At 44.5% G+C, this 22,347-nt stretch overlaps 3 protein-coding genes across 4 annotated transcripts in view; all 3 read right to left on the bottom strand.

The window, feature by feature from the left end:
- The window catches only part of crocc2 (ciliary rootlet coiled-coil, rootletin family member 2), a 74,868-nt gene extending 63,182 nt beyond the window's left edge, over window positions 1-11,686 (bottom strand). The window contains exons 1-3 of the mRNA XM_076275449.1: window positions 11,630-11,686; window positions 11,036-11,196; window positions 10,139-10,229 (exon numbers count right to left, since the gene is read on the bottom strand). Coding sequence (XP_076131564.1) covers window positions 10,139-10,229; window positions 11,036-11,196; window positions 11,630-11,686 — 309 coding nt within the window. The remainder of the gene's footprint in view (window positions 1-10,138; window positions 10,230-11,035; window positions 11,197-11,629) is intronic.
- A 995-nt stretch (window positions 11,687-12,681) lies between these two features.
- klhl30 (kelch-like family member 30) lies at window positions 12,682-18,710 on the bottom strand. Of its 2 annotated transcripts, XM_076277657.1 has the most exons (8): window positions 18,628-18,710; window positions 16,895-18,374; window positions 16,303-16,492; window positions 15,838-15,924; window positions 14,960-15,115; window positions 14,241-14,429; window positions 13,773-13,918; window positions 12,682-13,425 (listed from the first exon to the last, which is right to left on the bottom strand). In XM_076277657.1, exons 2-8 carry the CDS (start codon window positions 17,666-17,668, stop codon window positions 13,180-13,182), a joined length of 1,788 nt encoding a protein of 595 aa, XP_076133772.1. In that variant the 5' UTR covers window positions 17,669-18,374; window positions 18,628-18,710; the 3' UTR covers window positions 12,682-13,179. The 2 variants fall into 2 exon arrangements, with proteins under 2 accessions (XP_076133772.1, XP_076133773.1); XM_076277658.1 differs by lacking the exon at window positions 15,838-15,924.
- A 762-nt stretch (window positions 18,711-19,472) lies between these two features.
- Window positions 19,473-22,347, bottom strand: part of espnla (espin like a) — a 29,749-nt gene continuing 26,874 nt past the window's right edge. Inside the window, exon 10 of the mRNA XM_076278857.1 lies at window positions 19,473-21,030. Coding sequence (XP_076134972.1) covers window positions 19,546-21,030 — 1,485 coding nt within the window. The 3' untranslated portion in view covers window positions 19,473-19,545. The remainder of the gene's footprint in view (window positions 21,031-22,347) is intronic.

Genomic DNA, 22,347 nt, shown 5'->3' with positions numbered 1-22,347 from the left:
TTATGGTTTGTATAGTATTGTTTATTTTCATTAGGCTGTTGATTGACATTGTTGTTTATTATTGATATTCCCCTTAATGTAGTGTTACCATGCTATTGTTATTGTTATTATATTATTGATTGAATGGACATTATTGTTTATTATTGCTATATTCCTTCATTTTCATTGTTTATTTCATTAGGCTATTGATTGAACTGACATCGTTGTTTATTATTCTCCTTAATGTAGTCTGAGCAACATTTTAAACGGTTCCCTGTTAAATTTAAGTATTATATTGTTTTGTATTTGTCTGTCAATTTGGACAAAAGCGTCTGCCAAATCCCATAACCATAACCATGTTTATGTACACACTGCATATCCAGGTGTTGGAACATGTGTATGCATGACACTTTAGGGTACGTTCGTAAATTCAATCTGACACACTCTGGACGCTCCGAGAGTGTGAAGCTCTGATTAAATACACGATAATTCTGAATTTACGAACGGTTAAGTGTGCTCGGAGCGCTCGGAGTGGCAATTTACGAACGCACCCTTAGTGTTTATGGGTTTGCATGTGTTGAGGGATGTGTCCATGCATACACTGTATGCATGTGTAGTACCAACAGGGCATTTGTGCACACTGCAAAAATCTGTCTTGAGTGAATGGCTCAGCATCCAATCTAAAATAGTGAGACAGATGTTTGGTTTGAAGTATGCCTTACATTGACACCCACACAGCCACACTGACCTTACATCCAGTCCCCCAGAAAAGAGCAACATTCATTTACAGTAAGGGCTTTCAAAGTGTTTGGTTTTAAGTGTCATCTGGTTGTTTTTTAAAAAACATTTTTCTCCTCAACCCACAGTACTGACACATTATTTCAAACAACAAGCTTTGTCACAAACACACACTCACATGCACACACTTCCAAGCGTGCACACACACAAGCACACACACACACTCTCACACACACACACACACACACACACATGCGGGCGCACACACACACACACACACACGCCCCAGCAAGTCTGCATACACCGAGTACCGCTGCCTGCCTGAGAAAGTGCAAGCTGGCAGTCATCCAAAATCAACAGCAAGAGGTCAGAGTTCAGCCAGACATGCTCTGTAATCTCCTGATAGGATCCAGTGCTGCAAACTGGGTCAAGGTTTATCCCGGTTCAAGGGCAACTCTTTTAAAGGGTCGCGAGAAAACGCCTAGTGACTCAGCTTGGAGACAGAGGTTGGCTTTCAAACACACTGCCAGCCTCCTGCTCCCTAATGTTCAATGGCACCATTTCTCTCTCTTTTTTCCTTTCTACTCCTTTTTTTTCCCTGATGAGGGGTGTTGGGTCGGTTTGTAATACGGCTCTCAAATATGAGAGGGCTCCGGGGACTGTCGCGTACCAATGGCTCCACTGTTCTGAGGCCAGCCAACAATAGGCCTGCTTCAGCGCAGCGACACTCTCTCTCTCTGTACCCAGATCAGTCCAGCACTGCGGGAATCGGTCAGCGGGTTTAAACCCACCTCATCTGCGACCGCAGAAAGGGCTTCATAATGCATGCCCCCCCCCCACACACACACACACACACACACAAGAGGCTCATTGGAGCAATGGATTAATGCCTTTACTGTACCACACAGAGCCATACACATGTCGAAGCACACATTAAACTTGCTAATGATGAAAAAAAGCTTCACAGAGTGTGTGCCAATTAAAATCAAATGATTCTCCATAAACCTCCCATTGGGTCTCTGATCTGAAGAATTGTTTAACCCTTTGAACCTTGGCTCCAAGTTCCAGGTAGAGAACTGTGGTTGTTCTTGTGTTCAGGAGCCTTTTCACTGTTGTGCCAGACTTTACTAGCACAGAGAAAACGATGTAGAGGGTTCTTGGGACCAAAAATAAAAAGAAAGAGGCTCTCCAAGAAGAGAGAAAAGAGATTTGACTAAGAGAAGCAAAACAACAATCCAGTGTCTTCTGGGAGGCCACCGCATAAATCAGCGTTGGCTTCCGCACTGGGCTATTTAGTATGTAAAACTGCTAGCAGCACAAACACACTAAATGATTTCATAATGAAAAGTGTGGTGGCGGGGGAAAGGTGCCAAGTGCTCCTCAGATTATGGAAAGTGAGTTTACGAAGCGGCGAAACAAATACACTCTGGAATTATCTGCAAGCAACCGCCCTCCACACTAAATGTATCTGGCCACACATAAACACAAAGATTTATGAGTGTCTACAACGATTAGAGCAAAAAGACCGATACCAAGCCCCCGTCTTAGCCAAGCACTTGTTTTTACTAAAGTCGTGGCATCCTTCCCTGATGCTAAGTATGTGTGGGACTCGGCAAAGCGCCGTGTGCCCTACGAGAGTTTACACTATCTAAAATAAAACACACATCAGATGGAGAAAAATCCAATAAGGAACACAGAGAAATACAGATGGATTAAGAAGCTCTCTGTGTTTACGCACATTAATTCTCCTTCTTCCTGTTGCAAAGCCACCGAATCATTCCATCCTTTGGAGGAGCTATAGGACCTTACATTTTGCACATTAAGCACCAGTGGCTGGGTGGAAAAAAATACTTTGATGGCAGGTAAGAAGCACTTGGCAGCGGGTGGATTGATCTGTAGTGTCACGTCACACACACATTCACACACACCGATCGCTCGAGGCTGAAATGGGTGAGGTCGAGGAGAGTTCAAGTGGAAGGACAATAGGGGAGTTCATGCTTCAGACACAGAGAGTTTGGCATACGTCGAGAGAGCAGCTGAGGACACACTAACTGACATGGGCTCTAACTGGGGATGACAAATTGACTGGATCTCATGCTGCCGTGATATACAATCCCCACGGCAATTCAAGATGAGAGTTAGAGAGAAAGAGGGAAAGGGAGAAAGAGAGAGAAAGAGAGAGAAAGAGAGAGAGAGAGAGAGAGAGAGGATACAGTGCATAGAGGACGAGTATGAGGAGAATGAGCATGTGGAGGCACAGATGCAAAAAAACAAAAAACGGAAAAAAGATAAAAATGTAGGAAGCATCGCCAAATACCAAACGCCTGCTCTGCGGAGCATAGCTCACCCAGTCAGTCATGCTGGCTTGTTGCTCCAGGACATTGATTAGCACTGCACATGAACGGGAGTGGACCGCCGCCAAACAATCAAGAGACACAGCTAAAATGCTCTCTGACAGACCGAGAGAGAGAGAAAGAGAAAGAGAGAGAGAGAGGGAGAGATGCAAGAGTGAATGGGGAAAGAGATAGAGTGAGAAAGAGAGAGATAGAGAGAGAGAGAGAGAGGGAGAAAGAGAGAGGGAGAGAATGCAAGAGAGAATGGGGAAAGAGATAGAGGAGAGTGAGAAAGAGAGAGAAGGAGAGAGCAAGAGAGTGCAAGAGATGCAAGAGAGAATGGGGAAAGAGATGGAGGAGAGTGAAGGAGAGAGAGGGAGAGAAAGAGAGAGGGGGCGACAAGTAACAGCTGGCTCGCTCGCAGCAGAACAGGCCAAAACACAAGCCAAGCGATAAGAGGTCTGATTCGTTTGCTACACTCTTGACAAATGCATTTGTGGCCATTACCAATGTGTTTCAATCGGGGGTTTTCCTGAGAGGGAGAGAGAGAGAAGCCTCCTGGGTCGCTCCAACCCACTGCACATAATCAGCGACTGTCTGGCATCTTAGGGGATTGCTCGTTTGGCACTAAGAGGCTGAGAGCTTTATGGTCGCGCACTTACATAGTCAGTCAGGGCCACTGGGGGCCTCCCGGGCTGCCCAAATATTCCCCCCAAATAAACAAATAAGTCATCTATATATACCAGCAAAAAGCTAATGAAGGCTTATTTATAGCACAGTGTTTTTCTAAATATGTCTCAGGGCCATTGCAACACACACACACACACACACACACACACACACACACACACACACACACACACACACACACACACTCACACACACACACATAGAGAGAGGGAGAGAGCAGTTGGAGTTCATTAGGCTTGGCCAGCAGAAAGAGAGCAGTGTTATCACAAACGGCAGCTTTGTACAGAATGAAAAATGAGCTTTTTCTTCGGCCCCAGGAGAGGAGGCCAGTGACCTTCTAATCCCTCCCCCCCCAAACGAAGTGCCGTTAGCTGGGGAGAGGTGGAAAGAGCGAGAGGGTAGATGGTGGTACTCCTTGGAGGTAGAGCCCGCGACCTTAAGCAAAAAGGGAGGAGATGGGGAGGTGAGGGGGGGGGGGGGGGTTGTGTGGTGGGGGTCCTGTAGACCACAAGGAAACTCTTCATGAAAAGATTTTTTTCTCATCCACAAGACAAAAATCATCCAAAGCACTGCAGACAGCTGTGACGATCTGCCGTAAGCGCTAATGATTACTTTCAGGCATTTCAGAGAAGAAGAAAAAAAAGCATGGAAAAATGGCTAATGAGCATTAGCGATTTACATTCGTACATTCGCCCTCTTATGAAGGTAAAACTGCCTTGCCTCTTTCCATTTTTTTCCAGCGCCAAGGTTGGATTTCAAACAGAAATAAACACACCCTCCTCCAGCATGTGACACCCCATTGGCTTACACACGCCATTTTAGCCCCGGTGTGTTTGTTTATCAAACTCCAAAGGGCTTTCCCTCTTGGAAAGAGCCGCGCCGGGGCTGATGTTTGCAGTGCGCCGTATACCGTTTCAAAGACGCCCGAACACGAGGGCCGCCCGCTCCTTCTCAAAGGCCCACTGTGGCCCGTTGCGCTTGATCTCACCTTGAGCACACACGGCGCGCCAATCTGTCCATCCAGAGCAGGATGGAGGGGAAAAAGAGAGAGAAGGGGGCATGCAAGAAAGATAAACAACAAAAAACGAGCATCCAAAAAAAAAAGAGGTTCCACACGGGCTCCCGAGCACGTTATTGGATGCGCCCACTCCTCCCTGCACGAGGCTTATAAACCACAGAAACAGAAGAGGAGGAGATTGAAAATAACCCCCCTCTTCTTTTTTGCCCCTGAAGAGCGTTTGCAGTGGTTGTGTGGGTAACACTGCAAGAGCCTACTCTGCCTGCCTGCCAGCCCGTGAGAGATTGTTCACTGTTCAGGTTTCCCAATCAGCGACCTCTACAGTTACCCCAAACAAGCCGCCGGCATCACAGGATGTATGTGTGCAGCGATGGTGGCAGCGGCAGCAGCAGTGCCATGGGTTTGCGTGAGCTCAGGGCCCGGAGCTTTGAGAGGAGTGTTTGGAAAAGAGAGCCGCGCTCCTTCACAACGTTACATAAATCACAGATCCACACCAGATGGAGAGAGGCTGTGGGCCATTGCCCTTCTCGGAGCCTATGTGTCGGGCCACATGGGCCATGCCAACCAGGCCCTCCAGGACACATAGAAACAAACATCTCTTGGATTTGTTTTCTATTCATTAATAGCATCCATGACAAAGTTCAGATGTTGCCTTCTCTATACCACTTAAGTTCTGTGGTAAAAATAAAACTAAAACTGTTTTTCTTCTCTTTCTATCTTCATGGGATGTGTGTATATACTGTATATATATATATATATATTTTAATATTCATTTGGATAACTCGTCTGCAATTGACTTCCTGTCCTTACTCTCCTCATTTAATATCACACGTGTCCACAGTCCTCCTACTCACAAGGCTGGTAAAGATCTTGATTTAATTCTGGTACGTAACTGTAATACAGACAAGGTTTTGGTTAATCCATTACATGTATCGGATCATCACTTTATCAGATTCTCTGTGTGTCTCCTGGATAACCCAGCAGCTCCTCCTCCGATAATTTCGTTCCGGCGTAATCTCAGAAGCCTCTCAAGTGACCATTTTGCAACATTAGTAACATCTGCTTTACCTACTCCTAGCTCATTCTTGACACTTGAGGTTAATGACGCTACAGAGACTCTCTGCTCTACACTGGCATCTTGTCTGAATGCAGCATGTCCTCTTTCCTCAAGACCTACTCGTTCTAAACCTCGCCATCCATGGCTGACGAACAGTATAGTCTCAGTACGAAAGGAACTTAGAGCTGCTGAGAGGAAATGGCGTAAATCCAGAGATGGAAATGATCTTAGTAACTACCAGTCTTTGCTGTCATCCTTTTCATCCACTGTTACACTTGCAAAAAAGGCATTCTATCAAAGCAAGATTGAGAGCGCCACTGACAGTAGACAACTTTTTTCTACTTTCAAATCTCTCCTCAATCCTCCACCACCACCATCAACTACTTCACTGTCAGCAAATGACTTTGCAACATTTTTCACTGAAAAAGTTGCTAAAATAAGTGCTCAGTTTGATGCTCCTATAAAGAGGGCTTTGCCTTGTGTTAGTATGACCCCATCATTTGACTCTTTCTCTCCTCTTGATGAGGAAGCAGTCTCTCAATTGCTTCAGCGATGTCGTCCAACAACATGCCCATTAGATCCTGTCCCGTCCACTCTTCTACAGTCTATCTCACCCGCTGTTCTACCAGCAGTCACACATGTATTTAATGCTTCACTCAGTTCTGGAATAGTTCCTTATTCTTTTAAACAGGCTAGGGTTACACCTCTGCTAAAGAAAAGTACACTTAATCCAACTGAGGTGAAGAACTACAGACCTGTCTCCCTTCTTCCTTTCTTGTCAAAGGTTTTGGAGAAAGTGGTCTTCAAGCAAGTTTGTGACTTTCTTCATCAGAATAATCTACTAGACCCTATGCAGTCTGGTTTCAAGAGTGGTCATTCTACTGAAACTGCTCTTCTGTCTGTGACTGAAGCATTGAGAGTAGCTAAGTCCTCTGCTCAGTCATCAGTATTAATTCTACTAGATTTATCTGCAGCCTTTGATACTGTTAACCATGACATTCTCCTATCTATACTATCTGAACTGGGAATTTCTGGAAAAGCTCTTGACTGGTTTGAATCTTACCTTAAAGGGCGTTCTTTCAACGTGTCTTGGCAGGGACAAGTATCTAAGTCTCATGCCCTCACCACAGGTGTGCCTCAGGGATCAGTATTAGGACCCTTGCTTTTCTCTATTTACACCACTTCCTTAGGTGATACCATTCGCTCCCATGGATTTGACTATCACTGTTATGCAGACGACACTCAACTCTACCTGTCTTTCCCACCTGATGACTCTAGTGTTTCCCACCGGATTTCTGCATGCCTTAAGGATATTTCAGCCTGGATGAAAGATCGGCACCTTCAGCTTAATCTCTCAAAAACAGAGTTTTTGGTGTTTCCAGCTAAAACAGCTATTCCCCAACAGATTAACATCCAGCTTGACTCAACTTCACTGACCCCAACTAGATTGGCACGAAACTTGGGCGTTGTAATTGATGACCAACTTAACTTCTCTGAGCATATAGCTTCTATTGCAAAATCATGCCGGTTTATGCTTTACAACATTAGGAAGATCAGACCTTATCTGACACAAGATTCCACACAACTTCTTGTTCAGACCATGGTCATCTCTAAGCTGGACTATTGTAATTCACTGTTAGCTGGCTTACCCGCTTGTGTAACAAGATCATTACAGCTGATTCAAAATGCTGGAGCACGCCTGGTCTTCAATCAGCCAAAGAGGACACATGTAACTCCTCTCCTAGTTACTCTCCATTGGCTCCCTATAGTAGCCAGAATTAAATTTAAATCTCTCACTTTGGCCTATAGGACACTAACTAGATCGATCTGCTCCTAGTTATTTTAATTCAATAATCAAGCCTTACATCCCCAACCGCCCACTGCGGTCTTCTGGTGAGCGTATGTTGTGTCGACCAGTCATAAAAACTGGGTCTAATTCCAGACTCTTTTCTTCAGTGGTTCCATGTTGGTGGAATGAACTGCCCAGTGGTCTCCGTTCCTGTGGTAGTTTTGGGTCGTTTAAGAGGGGTCTAAAGACATTCCTATTCAACATATACTTAGTTGTTTAAGCGCTTATGTGTTATGGTTTATATAATGTTGTTTTATTTTAATTGGGCTGTTAATTAATTTGACATTATTGTTTATTATTGATATTCTCCTTAATGTAGTCTTAGCATGTTATTGTTTTTATATTATTGATTGAATTGACATTATTGTTTTATTATTGCCTTTCCCCTTTCTTACATTGCTTTTTTATTAGGCTATTGATTGAATTGATATTATTGTGTACTACAACTATTCTCCTTACTATATTTGACCTAGATTTTAATCTGTTCCCTGTTCATTTTTAAATATTATTATGTTGTTTTGTATTTATATGTCGCTTTGGACAAAGGCGTCTGCTAAATCCATAACCATAACCATAACCATATATATATACTGTATACTGGATATACTCGAACACAACTCAATATACTGCTGAAAAAAACAACAGCCTGACCAGCTTAAGGTGATTTGCTGGTTGACCAGCTTGTTTGACCACCCTATAATGGTTGACCAACTGAATGTATGTTTTCGCAAGAGTTTTGCAGGTCTAGCTGGTTTACCCAACTTACGATGGTAATTCAGCTGGTTGTGCTTGTAATACCACTTTAAGATGGTCATTTGAGATGGTGTTGCTGGTCTTACTTGCTGGTTTAACTGGCCATGCCAGTTTAAGTTGGTCGTTCTAGAAAACCAGCATGACCATCTTAGACCAACTATGTCAAGCTCGGCAGGCCGGTCACCAGCATGACCATCTTACACCAGCTGTATCCCACATGACAGGCTGGTCACACAAGCATGACCAGCTTCCTCAGATGGTCACACCAGCATGTCCATCTGGTGGCCCAATCAGCTATACTAGCAAAGACCAGCAAGAGCTGGAAGAAAACAAGCAAAGACCAGCTAAAATCAGCTACCAGCATAATCTGGTTTCTAGCTTTTTTATATTTCAGCAGGGTATATATTGATTAGCCATGAAGTTGCATTGTGTACAAGTCATAGTCAGTATAAATAAGTATAAATAGCATATGTAGGTATAGAGGGTGAGTTTCATATTCCCACTGGCCGATAAGAAAGCCATACTCTGATGATGCTCATGGCAGATTACTGTAAGATTGCCAACCGTCCCGAATTGTGCAGAACATCCCATATTTTGGGTGATTTTGATTTGTCCTGTCAGGGACAGCTCCATTCCCGATTTTCAATCACAGCTCATCGGCCTTGTTAACTTGTCAATAGTAGGCTACTCTAAACGCACCTGGAACAAAGTGTCCAATGCCGCCGCTACCACGCGTATCTCGCACTGTGCACGGCACCAAGGGACAGAAGGGGCACCACAATTTAGCCAGAGAAGCTTTACTGCAAACTGCTTTTCACTCTTCTCAGAGAACGATTACAATGTCAAAATGCAGCAACAGCATCTTATATAAGGATGATACTTTTTGGGTCCTCTCAGTCTCCATTATGCAGCAGATCTAACTTAAACGTTATGCTACTCGTGTTAATTGGGAACGAGAGGGAGAGGGTGGAAGTTTCCAGCTGGCTTGTCATTGTTGGTAATTGATTTCACCTTTTTAATATAAGAAACGTTTAAAAGGAAATCATGAAAACAAAACAACAAAAACAACACAAGGAGATTGCGGAAGTATCCGGTTCACAGGCTACTGTCCATTTATAGGCCTAAAATGTGAGGGCACGTTGACATAGGCTGCACACACGCACTGTGATTTGGACTGTGATAGAATATTAAGTGTGGTCTTTGCCTTTGTGTAATGGAATTGGTGAGTGTTGAAGTCTTCAATAATCCGTTTCTCTTAAACTAAGCATTTACATGAAGCACATGATAGGCTATGCCAATTAAAAAACATTCCACTCGGATAGCTAGGCTATAAGTTCATAATTCACTTTTAATTGCAAACAGAAAATATCTAGCTAGCATCATTACATGCTTCTATTTCCACAGGAATGAAGGTTGTTTATACCAACTTAATATACTTATCATTGTTAATATTGTGCTATAGGCTTAAATGTATGTGGCACAAACAATGTTAAAGTTTGTGTACTGGCCATAGGCTATATTTGAATGGAGCTGGCAATAGCCTACTGTGTAGACAATGCTCTTAAAGTGACAGTTTGGGGGGGGGGAGGGGTTGGGGAAGTTGGCTACCCTATTGCAGATGCATGTCCTTGTCCCTGTTCCTTTTCACTGCATGACACAAATAGTGTGGCACAAAACTGGGCTCTTTGAGGTGTACGCATTAAACGTGGCTTTGAACCTACCCTGTCTGTGAGGGCCGCCTGCTTGACAAGCAGCTGGTCACGGTCAGCTCGAGTCTGGGACAGCAGGTCTTTGAGGGCCCGGTTCTCCTCCTGTACTGAAACCTCAGCTCCACCCATGCTGGTTGCTGTGGACAGAGAAATGAAAGGACGAGACAAATGTTATGGGATGAAGGAATATGACAATGCCAAGAGCAGTGGACTTGCAGCAGCTTGAATTCAGGTATTTGAGATGGTGTATACTATTACTGCACTCTAACCCAATATAGCTGTCGTTGCAAAATATTTTCAAATTTCAAAAGGCCCTCCATTTCTTCCACCTCCACTACATCTAATGCAATACTCGTTGGACACAGCTTAGACAAAAGCCATATTGATTGCACCTATCCAGTTTAGTCACAGGTCAGCAGCACATGTGACATACAAGGTGGGGAAAGAGATCTCAGATGGACCTCTGACCCCTAGTGGTTACATGCTGTGAGTGATGAGCCTCTGGTATCCCTGCCCTCTGAATGCTCACTTTACATTCCTCATCCAATTAAGGAGGGACTGGAGAGAGACTGCTAATGATTACATTTAATGTAAACGGAGGTGAAGGCATTTACTGATTTAATGGTATAGGTTAGAGTAGTAGGGCCTACTCTGCCGTTGTATTTGAGTTACTAGAACCATTCCTTGAATTTCCTTGGCTGTGTTTAATATACGAAGTGATAAGCACAAATGGCTCCAACATTACTTTCTTACATCCTCCTTAGACTAATCCGAGAGATTGGATTGAGGACCTCTGCTTTTATTTCAGAGATCTCACGTTTCTCTTCTAGTGTTTGCGAACGAAGAGGATTACATCATTGACACTGGGCCTCGAATTCACATAGACAGTGATAATGGTTTAAAAGGGAGAAAATATACATTGATTTACCTGCGGGAGAGTCGCTCAGGTTTCTGGTGACAATCTGTCGGATGCGCACAGGGACTGGTGCAGCGGTGGAACCCAGTTCTTCCCCCCAAATGGTGAGTGCCCTCTCTTCTGCACTGACATCCAGGAGGGAGTCTTCTAGCTTCTATAATCACAGTATTCACCATCGCCACCACAACACACAAATGGGTACAACTGTAGGCTAAGGTAAATTAACATAAAAGCATAGAGTTATATGGACCCATTTGTTCCAGAAATGCGCTCGCACTGTTTCACTTTAGAGAGGCCTTTGCACACACGAAATGAAGATCATTTTGGTCTGAGACTCAGACTCATTCATTTAAAATGCAACCTCACTCACAGATGAAGAAGCACAAGCTTTTGCCATATCGGTCACTCACTACAGACCTGCTAGCCTACCAATTAAACTTAATAAGCGTCCGACACTTTTAAATATTACATAAAACCTATCCTCTGTCCTCTGAATGGGAAGTGACGGCGCTGATGAGTAGCGTTGTTTTGCATGACATTTTAAATCGACACAACACACTTTCAAGCCAAGTTCTCCATTATAATACCTGAATCACGGCCTCAAGTCCAGGAGACTGCGGCCTTTCTTCCCCTTGAGAATTCATTGAAGAATTTCTTGATCCAAACCTTCGTTAATGTAGGCTGAACTAGTGGTTTCCTTACAAACTGTCGTTCATACCACAAATACAACTACAAATCACTTCTTACAACTTGTTGAGGCATGCAAATTCATGATATCAGTTTCACATGCAATGCAAAATCATTGTCTCACTTAAAATACACTTCCTGCATTTCATTGCAATAATAAAATGTTTTTATGCAATGGTTTGTAAAGTTTACTCCCTGACCAAATGATTTTTCAGAGACTCCAATCACAGCACGGCGCGAGGCATATCCCAGAAAAAGTTGCTGTGGAAACCGGACGCTCCCGGGCCGTTGACATGGAAATAGAATGCAAGCTTGTTTCCATGGCTACACTGACGCGGGGGCTGATGGTTTGTTTGGCTGTTGAGTGGTCACCTGCACCTTAGTTTACAAATTTCTTGCAGGGTCTGTTTTAGTCACTGATCTATAAAGAACACTTTCTTTATAGATCAGTGGTTTTAGTAGACACCCCGAGTGCTGGTTAATGATAAATTACATTAACCAGGCGGGAACCTCGGCAATATAGCGGGAGACAAATGTCTTGGGCTGTGTTAATATACAAGTATAGGCCTTCTGTAAATATTTAGATATGTTCATGTTCAGTTAAAAAAATGGATAGATAGATAAGGGCCTACTTTAGGCTATTCATCCCAAGGGAAATTAAGTTGTTACTGTAGGCTACGGCAGCAATTTATATTATTAACATGTATCACACACATACAAGTTAAAAATAAATACATTTAAGATGAAGTCTCAGTGCAATTGATGGTAAACTGTGCAATGTCTCTCCATATTCTCCTCTCACGGCAAATCATTTGAAACATTTGACAAGAAAAGTGAGCAAAAAAATGAAAAACATTGCCAGAGCCATTATTTCACAAGCACGATTTAATCATCTGTGAAAGGCACACAATTGAGTTTTACTAGATTCCTGAGGATGACAAAACACCTCTCACCTACCATCATCATACAAACATCTTGTTTTAAAGCACTTTAAAGTACTTTGAATAAACAAAGAAACATCAAAGGTAAATGTACAACTATTAAAAAACATAATAAAATAGCACCTAATACTGCCGCCTGAACTGTGAGGTATCCCCCCACACACACACATCTCCCAAACTGCCTGCAGGTGTACACATCCAGTGTACAAGCTGTATCCTGAGGTGTAGGCTATCCAATGTATCCTGACCACAGTGTGTGTGTGTGTGTGCGTGGTGTGTGTGTGTGTGTGTGTGTGTGTGTGTGTGTGTGAGAGAGAGAGAGAGAGAGTGAGAGTGTGTGTGTGTATGTGTGTGTGTGTGAGAGAGAGAGTGAGAGAGTGTGTTTGTGTTTTTGTGTGTGTGTGTGAGTGAGTGTGTGTGTGTTTGTGTGTGTGAGAGAGAGAGAGAGAGAGTGTGCGTGTGTGTATGTGTGTGTGTGTGTGTGTTTGTACACAGTCCCATCTGTATGGCTAAGTCTCTTCTGGAAAGGGTTCTGTCCATAGTGTAGGGTCAAGGAAAATGGAGCAGCTTCTACTGTAGTGCCAGAGCCGAGGCAGAAAGGTCTCCACCCTCCAGGTGTTGGAGCCTCGGTTATACACCTCCACCTCCACCCCGTAGTCTCCTTCCATGCCCTTCCAGTGGCCTCCGGTGACGTAGAGCTTCCCTCCTACCGCCACCAGCCCCCCATTCTCATGGAGGGTGTGAAGAAACTGGACCTAAGGGGGTAGACACCGTAGTGTTAAGTACACTGAGAACTAGTGCCATATGCCAGTGGCCAAAATTAACCCACTTAAATGCCAGAGGCACTGAACCTGGCACTGGCAGCATGAACATGAATATATTAATCTTTGTTGCCTGAGCTGAGGGCAACCTCCTAACGTCATTGAAGGTCAATACAAGACATGCAGACTCTACGTCACCGAATGCTTACCAATGCCGGCCATCATCCATCATACCCACAAGACAGAGTCTAATTATAACCTGCTATGAAAACTCCGTCAGATGACCTAGTTAGATAATAACAAAAGGAGGGCAGATAATAACAAAACAAGAGGTGCATTACCTTCTGCCACATGTTGGCCTCTGGGTCATAGAGATAGACTTTCTTGGTGTTGTCTGCGATGAGGTAAATCATACCATCAACAGACACCGAGAGAGGAGAGGAGAGGTACTTGGGGATGAAGGGAGAGCAGATGATGCTCCAGCCATCTGTAGAATGGTGAGGGAAAAAAAAGTATCTCAGATTCTCTGAGCTTCATTTTTATGGTGTTTATAACACAGTGTTTCTGCTATCCATGCCTGTCAGTGTTATCTTGCACCTTTGACATGAAGATAGAAGTCGCTATATCCATCTACTATATAACCATCATCCTAATATCAACAACACCACATAAATAACATGTGACAGAATAACCTGGAACATATTGATTTCATCAAGTTGTGTAATATGTTGCTATAAATGTTGTAGTTGTAGGGGAAACTATGATGACACATGTGGTACCCCCTCCCTATTTTTGGCATGCAGTATTACCTATGACAGGGTTGTAGCACTGCAGCGTCAATGCATTGTATTTCACGGCACAGGAGCCAATGATATATAGCTTTCCAAGGCAGCCAGTGGCACTGAAATTGGTGACATATCTCAGCGCTGGCATTATGGAGGCCCAGCTGTTGCTATATGGGTCATAATGTTCGACCTCGACAACATCCATGGTGGTGCCTGGAAACAAAGAAAGGAAACATTTTTAATAGCAGAGCTGATTGAGGCCGCAGCAGGGACACAGACTAATGCTCACAGTGGAGTCCCAAACTTTGCTAGATTCCTGCCCAAGAAACTGCTCGCAGTGGTCAATATGCAGAACTTGGAGAAGCCTTTTTTCCTCACCCATACAAATGCACAGGCAATAACAAAATCTGAATGCATCTGACCACAAAACCTGACATTTTTCTTTGTTTAAACAAAATCCTCTCTTAGAGGGGGCTTATACAGGGCTCTGAGCTGGCCGTGGTACACGCTTAAATCAAAATCTGTCTTCACAGAAGTCACTCAAGGTTCAGGATTGACAAGCCTCAGGGCTTAAATAAAAAAAAACCTGCCTCTTTAGAAGTCGCTCAGGGCCTCAGGAGAAGTAGGTATTTGGCCTGTCCTGGCTACCGCTTTGGAGCACATTAAACCAGACCGGCCTGAAAGCTTTTCCATTCGACTGGCCCATCGGCTCTGCGTGGAAGGGACCATATTTATTTTCTTACCTCCGATGACATAGATTTCTCCGTTGAGTGCGGCCGAGGTGTGGTTAGTCCTGGGCCGAAGCATTGGAGCTACCGTAACCCACTTCCCCTCGCGAGTGATGTACTTCCAGGTCTCCGTGGTTGACCAGGTGTTCGACTGCGACCCGCGTGACCCTCCTGTGGGGGGACAGAAGAATATCAATCTCGAGAAAGAGTTTTTAAAGATAACAAAGACTAAGATATTTGTAAATATATATTAAAACACATTTGAGTGACCTAATTACAGTCACAGTCAACCAAGACGTGAAAAAAATAACAACTTTTCTTTTCTCCAGACCTCAGATTCTATATTTGTAGCGCACTCAATTTTTCTGGTTACATCTGCCTTCAATTGTTCAAGTAAACGCGGGTGGTCGCTGGGTTTTTCACTTTTCCAGGTCATGGTTAATCTTCATCATGTTATCTGTTATGTGGCATTTCTATGCATTCTAAAAAAAAAAAAACCTCAGTTTCGTTTGAAATTCCCAATGGGAGTGCTACTTAGGCAGAAGTGGGATCTTTGTGAGCCTCTCCAAATCCTTGGTTAGAGCGGCTGTTCCATTCACCAAAACACCCCTAAAATGTGTGTATGGGGCGTTCATGATTCCCTCTGATCCTCTCTCAAAAAAGCATGGGCTCCACCAAAGGCCTGAGCTCAACGTCGGATTTGTCTCTGTTTGCTTAAGTAAAAATAGCACTCATCTTTCGACACATATCTTGGAGAGATCAGTGAAAGCTGTTGCCTTTATGCTTCACTCCAGCCTCTGTTTCTTTTATTTGGTTACTTTTTTTTTTTTTTAAGTGCGGTGGTTTTTGAAGTGCAGAGAAAAGGAAATGATACAGCAGAGATCGGGACCCACCTGTGACATAAACGTCGTTGTTTAAGGACACCACAGAATAGCCCCACTTGTTGTAGTTAGGGAAGTCAGGAAGCTGGTTCCATTTGCCTACAAGAATAAAATGATATAATGCAAATGCTGTTTGGATGCATCTTTATCAAATAGAAAAAGAAAGAGATACAGTTTGCGACTTTGATGCAATACACTTTTTTGCCAAATTCAGCTAAATGCTCCATACAGTCCTCTAGCTCTCCATGAAGCTCTCCTAGCACTGCAAATGGGAAACAAACATAGCGGCTCAGACAAAGCCATAAAGAACGCCACGCCAATCAACACATTGCTTCAGGAGCATGAAGGGATAATATCAACAATATCAACAACCTTTTACCCGCACCACAGGGTTGCATTTTAAGAAATGGCTTAGACAGAGTGTTACAGTCTGCCATCTTTCTCATGTAACATGTATTTATTTATTTCTGCTCATACCCTCCTTTGTGTCATAGTATGCACAGTTGTGGGGAGGCAAAATGGGGTTCCTGTCGTCGTCCTCCTCTTCATCCTCATCATCCGTGTCATCCAGCGAGCGACCTCCCACCACAAACAGAACTTCCTGGAGATTGTGCTGGTTGATTCGAGAGAGTCTCTCCTCAGAGCCACCTGGCTTCAGGTCCAGTTTCTACCAGGACGCACATAGAGGAAACAGAGTGAGTTTGACACAAGCACAGAGTAGTGGCTAAGGCCAGCATGCAGTAGCCTGAAAAGTTGTGGGTTTAATTCCCGGCTTCCTCTGCTGTGCCCTTGGGCATTTAACCCCGATTTGCTCTGGGGAGAATGGCCCTTGTAATATAATTCACATATGTTAAGTTGCTTTGGATAAAAGCGTCTGCTAAATTAATAAATGTAAAAAAGAGTGGATTTACTGTAAGGGAATAACTCTAATATTTTGACCCAACCTTTACGATGTATGATAAATGATGTGTTATAGTGCCTTCATCATATACATGGGAAGGAAGGAGGGCAGTTTGATCCCAGGTAAGTGGTATGGGAACCTGCACTGACTGATAGTATGCTGACTAACCTCCTTATAAGCAGTATCTATAAGGTCCTTGCAGGCTGGTGAGTCCTGAATAAGACTGTCTTTCAGCAGGGTCTCGGTAAAGTAGGCCTCCGGTAACAATGAGAGTCTAGCCAGACCCAGCAGTTCTGGTAGGTGACAGAGTCGGGCCGCCACGTCATGCCTGACCCAAGTGAGCACCGCTTGGACACAGGATCGCTCGTCTCTGAGCTGCAGTCCCTCGTCCTTCAGGCACACCGCAAGCTTGCTTTTCTCCAGCAGCTGGAACTCCTCTCCGTGCTGCACGGCCTCAAAGTTCTCCAGCAGGAAGGCCCAGGCTTTGGCCACCACCTCGGGGCAGCCGTGGATGTCGCCGAACTCCAAGATGCCCAGGCAGTTGCTGGCGTCCATCTGGTGCTGCAGGTAGCGGCTGCACACCGCCCGCACCGTCTGGAACTGCAGCCGGCTGGACGTCTGGATCAGGCCCTCCACGTTGCCCTGGTTGATGGTCAGCTTGCCCGTGTAGGCGAAGTCCAGCAGGGTGGCTAGGATGTCGGGGTCGACGTCGCTGAGCTCCACGCGCGCTGCAATGCTCTCCACAAAGTCGCCCGAGAACATGGATTGGAAGTAAAGGCTGCAGAGGGCCAGAATGCCGCGGTGGCAGGGGAAGTCGCGGCCGCCCGCGCTCAGCGTGACGTCCACCAGCTTGGGCTGCGAGCAGAGGGAGCGCAGGCCATCCAGGATGCTCTGCGGGTGCGAGGAGAGGCAGAAGTCCAGGTCGTCCACGTTGCGCACCATGATAAGCACCAACGTTTCACGCTCTCTTTTCCAAAAACGCCTCCTACGACCACCTCTTTGCCCCCCTCTTCTCAACAGCTGAGTTTTCTATTTACCTACAGGAGACAGGAATGAAAGAGAAGACACACACACACATACAGAATATTCTCAGACACATCCTAATCCCTAGGCTATCATCCATCATCATGGCTCCAGGGTATTAGCATAGCTGTGCGAGGGGACTGCTGTTGCCTTGAGGCCCCACAGCCCTGTGTCTCTGATCACGAGCGATTCATAAAGGGGAGGCACTTTAAAAAATAGGCTAGATCCGTGAGAATTAAGCCATGGTAGCATACCAATATGGGTCAAATTAAAGACCAGCTTTCTGAAAACAGGTGCTTGCCAAAGGCAGTTTGACTGTTTGGGGCTTACTGGAAGAATATGATACTCAGGGCTGAGTTTCTCAACATTTACTGAAAGAGCATTAACAATGACTTCCTGTCCCAGGGGTGCTGTTCAAGACTGTTGGTTTGCGGTATTAAGAAATGATTGCTAACAAGAACACTCATCAAAATCAGGAGGAAAAAGTATCGGCGAGAGAGTTCCGACTTCCTCAGTCGTTTGATACAACTATGATTGATGAACAGCAGTGATTGAAAAACCTCAGAATCTCTCTGATGTCCTCGGAACAGTGGTCTGTGGTCAACTTTCTTGGAAGGTTTCAAGCCTATGACAAAAGGAAAAAGGAAAACACAGCAAATTTTACATATAAATAATGTCACGTTCATTGTTTACATAACTGAGACCTTACCCCAACAGAGTGTAGTGTGAGGAAGCGTCTTGTGTAAGTGATCTAACCACCATGTGAAGTCCTGTTTACTTAGCAGTGAGTCCCGTTTTGAACTACACTCTGCATGCAGTTCACCCTCTCCACTCTGAGAGACAATTGGAAAATCCCACTCGATCATCAAGCCACATACCTGGGAGGAGAGAAGAGGGAGTAGTCACACATAGTTCGCCTGAGGAAACACAGTAGCACAATGGCTAGTTGAGACAGTGCGAGATCAGTAGCACTGAAAGCAACGAGGGTATTTGCAGAGTCACTGGTGTAGTCTGCTTGTCTTTCAGCTGGCTATTTTTAGGCCCCAACATTGGATGGGCGACCAGACTCAGATTCCACACAACACCCCCCACTAACACACACATAAACACATGCACACACTCACACACACACACACACACACACACACTCGCTCACCCCCACCTCTCACCTGCTCTTAAAGGCACATGCCCATTCACGACTAATCGTAGTGAAAGCACTAGAGATGCATCATGAAATCATTACATGAAATCAAACACACACTTACAGAGAAGGATACTGTTACTTCATTACTTTAAGGGGGCAACTGGTCAATTGCCAATCACATTCTTATAGATGGCAACACTATTTAATCAATAATAGAGGAAGTTTTATTTTAAAAATGAACGTTGTAAGTTGTCAGTTGAGCATATTAATGTTTGATATTAACAACATATTAATCAAATTATATAGAAAACATCTCATCATGACAATTCATCATCTAAAACCTTTCATTCCAGTTTTTATTGTCAATTTGACCTTTGACCTACATTTGCTTCAAAATCTAAAAGATCAACATATTAGTTATTGTGGAAAGATATAGCAAAATAGATACAAATTGACACCAAAATAATGTCAACAAAACATACTTATTTTCAGGTAGTCCATGAAGGAAATGCAGTAATAACTTATTTCAAGTGTTGGAAAAAAAATACACTCATGACTGCACAATCTCACTACTCAAAATATACTAAAGCTGTCAAGTCAATGTATACTAAAATTTGTACAAAAGTATCAAAAGATAGACAAACAAAGCCAACTACTCAAAATCAAAAATTTCCGCTTCTTTCTCTTTCCAAAAGGCAAAACTGCGGTCAATGTACTTGCAGATCTCTTCATTACTGAAACTGGAAATGTCCATTCCTTTTTTCGACGGGGCCCCTTCATCTGGAGTTGGGGTCTGGACAATGACTTTAGGTACTGGCCTCCTCTCCACCTGCGGAGTCTTCTCCGGGCTGGGAAGCTCGGCCTGGCCAGACCCGGCGCCAAAAAACCTCACTTTGATGTCCTCAAATCCGTCCTTCCACTCCCGGTTCCCGGCCTCGATGTCTTGGACAACCGCCTTGTGGAAGTCACGGACCGTCTCCCAGGTGAAGCGGCCCACATGGTCAAACACCTCGAAGCAGAGCAGGTGTCTCATCTTCCGCTCATCCGCGGGCAAGTCCAGCTCCAGGATGTGGAAGTAGCCCAGCATGAAGAGGTCAAGGGTCAGGCTGTCGTAGCTCACTGACGCACCATCCACGCGGGGAAGGAACTGCTCGGGCGAGTAGAGGGCCTGCTGCCGGTTGAGGCGCCGGATCTGGCGCGAGGGGACACTGGATATCATGCTCCGCCAGTTCCCCAGCATTTTGTTGATGGTGCTGCGCTGCTTGAAGAAGGTTCCCAGGGAGCCATAATCAATGCTCTTCTTCTGGGGTACCACCTCAGCGCTTGTTTTGCGACTGACAGTCTTCTTTTCAGAAGCCTCGGGTAAGCTCAGCTTCCTCTCTGCTTCCCTGGTCTTCACCGTCACGGTGTAGGCCGACTTCTTCCAGTGGCCCAGGAACAGCACCACGATCCGTTCCTTGCGCAAGCTGGTTGTTTCCATGACATCCACAACATTCTCGTTGTAATCTATGCCCGAGTCGTTGCCCGGGTCTGGCTCAGGCAATGGAGAGCTACACTTAGGTGGTTCCACCTCAACACTATTCTCTACAGGAACCTCCTGGATGGAGATGGTGGTCACATCTTCCTCAACCCTGTCAGGTGTACAGACCTGGTTCTCGAAATTGGACTTCAGGTTGCGCACAGAGACGCCAAACTGGTGGATCTCATTCTCAATCTTCTCCCTGTGTCCCCTCTTGGTGGTCTGCATCTCGGAGAAGACCGTCACCAGGTCATTGTTGAACATCTTACAGTAGGGCTGGTCCGTCAGGTTGGTCATGAGCAGGGACATGCTCTTCACGATCCCCGATATCCGGTTGCACCACACGGGAAGTGGCACTTGGCTCTGGAAGTTGCGGAACTGGGTGTTGACGCTGATGTTGACAATGGGCGCCGGCAGGATGTGCCGCAGCTCCTCGGCCAGACGAGCCAGCTCCATCTCGTAGCCCTCACAGTTCCGCTGCATGGACACACTCTCGATCTGCCTCTCCAGGTAGATGAGGTCGTCTTCGGTCAGCATCTCTCCGAACGGCCCCAGGATGGCATTGTGGGAGTGGGAGTACCTCCAGCTATCCATCTTTGGGTACCTGTTCCCATTCTCCTGTAGAGAGAAAACAAGATGTTTGATTTTACTGATAAACTACCTGTGGCATAGTTTTCTCAAGCCTTTGTTGATAGCGAACAACTTGCCATGTGTTACTGAATGGGGAGTGCATGGATCTCTGCCAAACTTGTAAATTGAGAGATCAGCTTAGAATTACAAGAGCAAGAGATCAAGTAAAACACACACCACCACACACACATAAAGACACATTTTGACAGTGGTGGAGGAAGTACTGAATCTCAGTACTTAAGTAAAAGTACAAATACACAGAGAAATATTTACTTTAGTAAAAGTAAAAGTACCACAATGACAACCCTACTTAAGTAAAAGTAAAAAGTACCTGGTTTTAAATGTACTTTAAGTATTAAAAGTAAAAGTATTTGCATAATGATTTATTCTCTTAATATCTATATTCTAAAAGAAAAATTAGTATGGGCTGTGGCATTTTAATTAAGCTAGTTTTAGGTTATACTCGACTAGATAGTTTTAAGCTAATGCAATTGTGCTTCTGTGGCCCAGTTTACATTCTGACCTAGCCTACAATTCTAGAGACTGTAATTCTGGTTATCTACTAGGGTGATCTGCTGAGTATATCATTCAGCAAAACACGAGAGCCTGAAGTTTAACGGGGTAGACCAGGGAAACGTCGGGTGGATCGTAATGCCAATTCTGCTGATTGAACAGAAAAGTTGCTGAGAAAGGTGTCTTTATGATTAGGTTTAGTTTCACTTGCGCAGACGCACATAGACATTGAATGAGCGCTCACATTTCTACCCCCCAATTGTAGGCTATGCCTCTTTATTTGATCACACACAATTAAGAAATATTTCCTAATCTGGAAAATGCTACGTTTTTTTCGGCCAGCGGTTCTATAATAGTCTACCATTCATTTGTGCCGCAAATGATCAGACGTGTGACAGAAGCATAGCCTGTAACTTCGCTGATCCGCGGATAGCAATCTCATCGGAGAGGAGCCCCTAATGCTGCAGATAACAGACAGAGAAAGGCACAGAACACAGTTGCATGTCCAGTGTAGCCATGGGTCTGGTGAATATAGTATACCGAATGCAGATGGCTACAAGCTCACGCTTTGCCTGGTCTAGACTAGAAGCTTACAGTATGTTTCAAAGATTTAGAAGCTGGGCACGTAGCGCTCCAGAATCTGTGGTAGCAACCCCGCCCCCTGGTAAAACAAACGTGTTTGTCAGAGAGAAAAAAAATCTGATCATAAAATGTATCGTAAAAAGGAACGATGGTGTTATAGAAATGTAGCGGAGTAAAAGTACAGATAATTGCTGTAAAATGTAACGAAGT

The sequence above is a fragment of the Alosa pseudoharengus genome, unplaced genomic scaffold (genome assembly GCF_046254945.1).
Source record: "Alosa pseudoharengus isolate Yale_2024_CS ecotype anadromous, Long Island Sound unplaced genomic scaffold, YU_APseudo_1.1 YU_APseudo_1.1_scf_11, whole genome shotgun sequence".
NCBI lineage: Eukaryota > Metazoa > Chordata > Actinopteri > Clupeiformes > Clupeidae > Alosa > Alosa pseudoharengus.
Note: the sequence above shows the minus strand (reverse complement) of the source record. Positions and strands in the feature narration are given on the sequence as shown.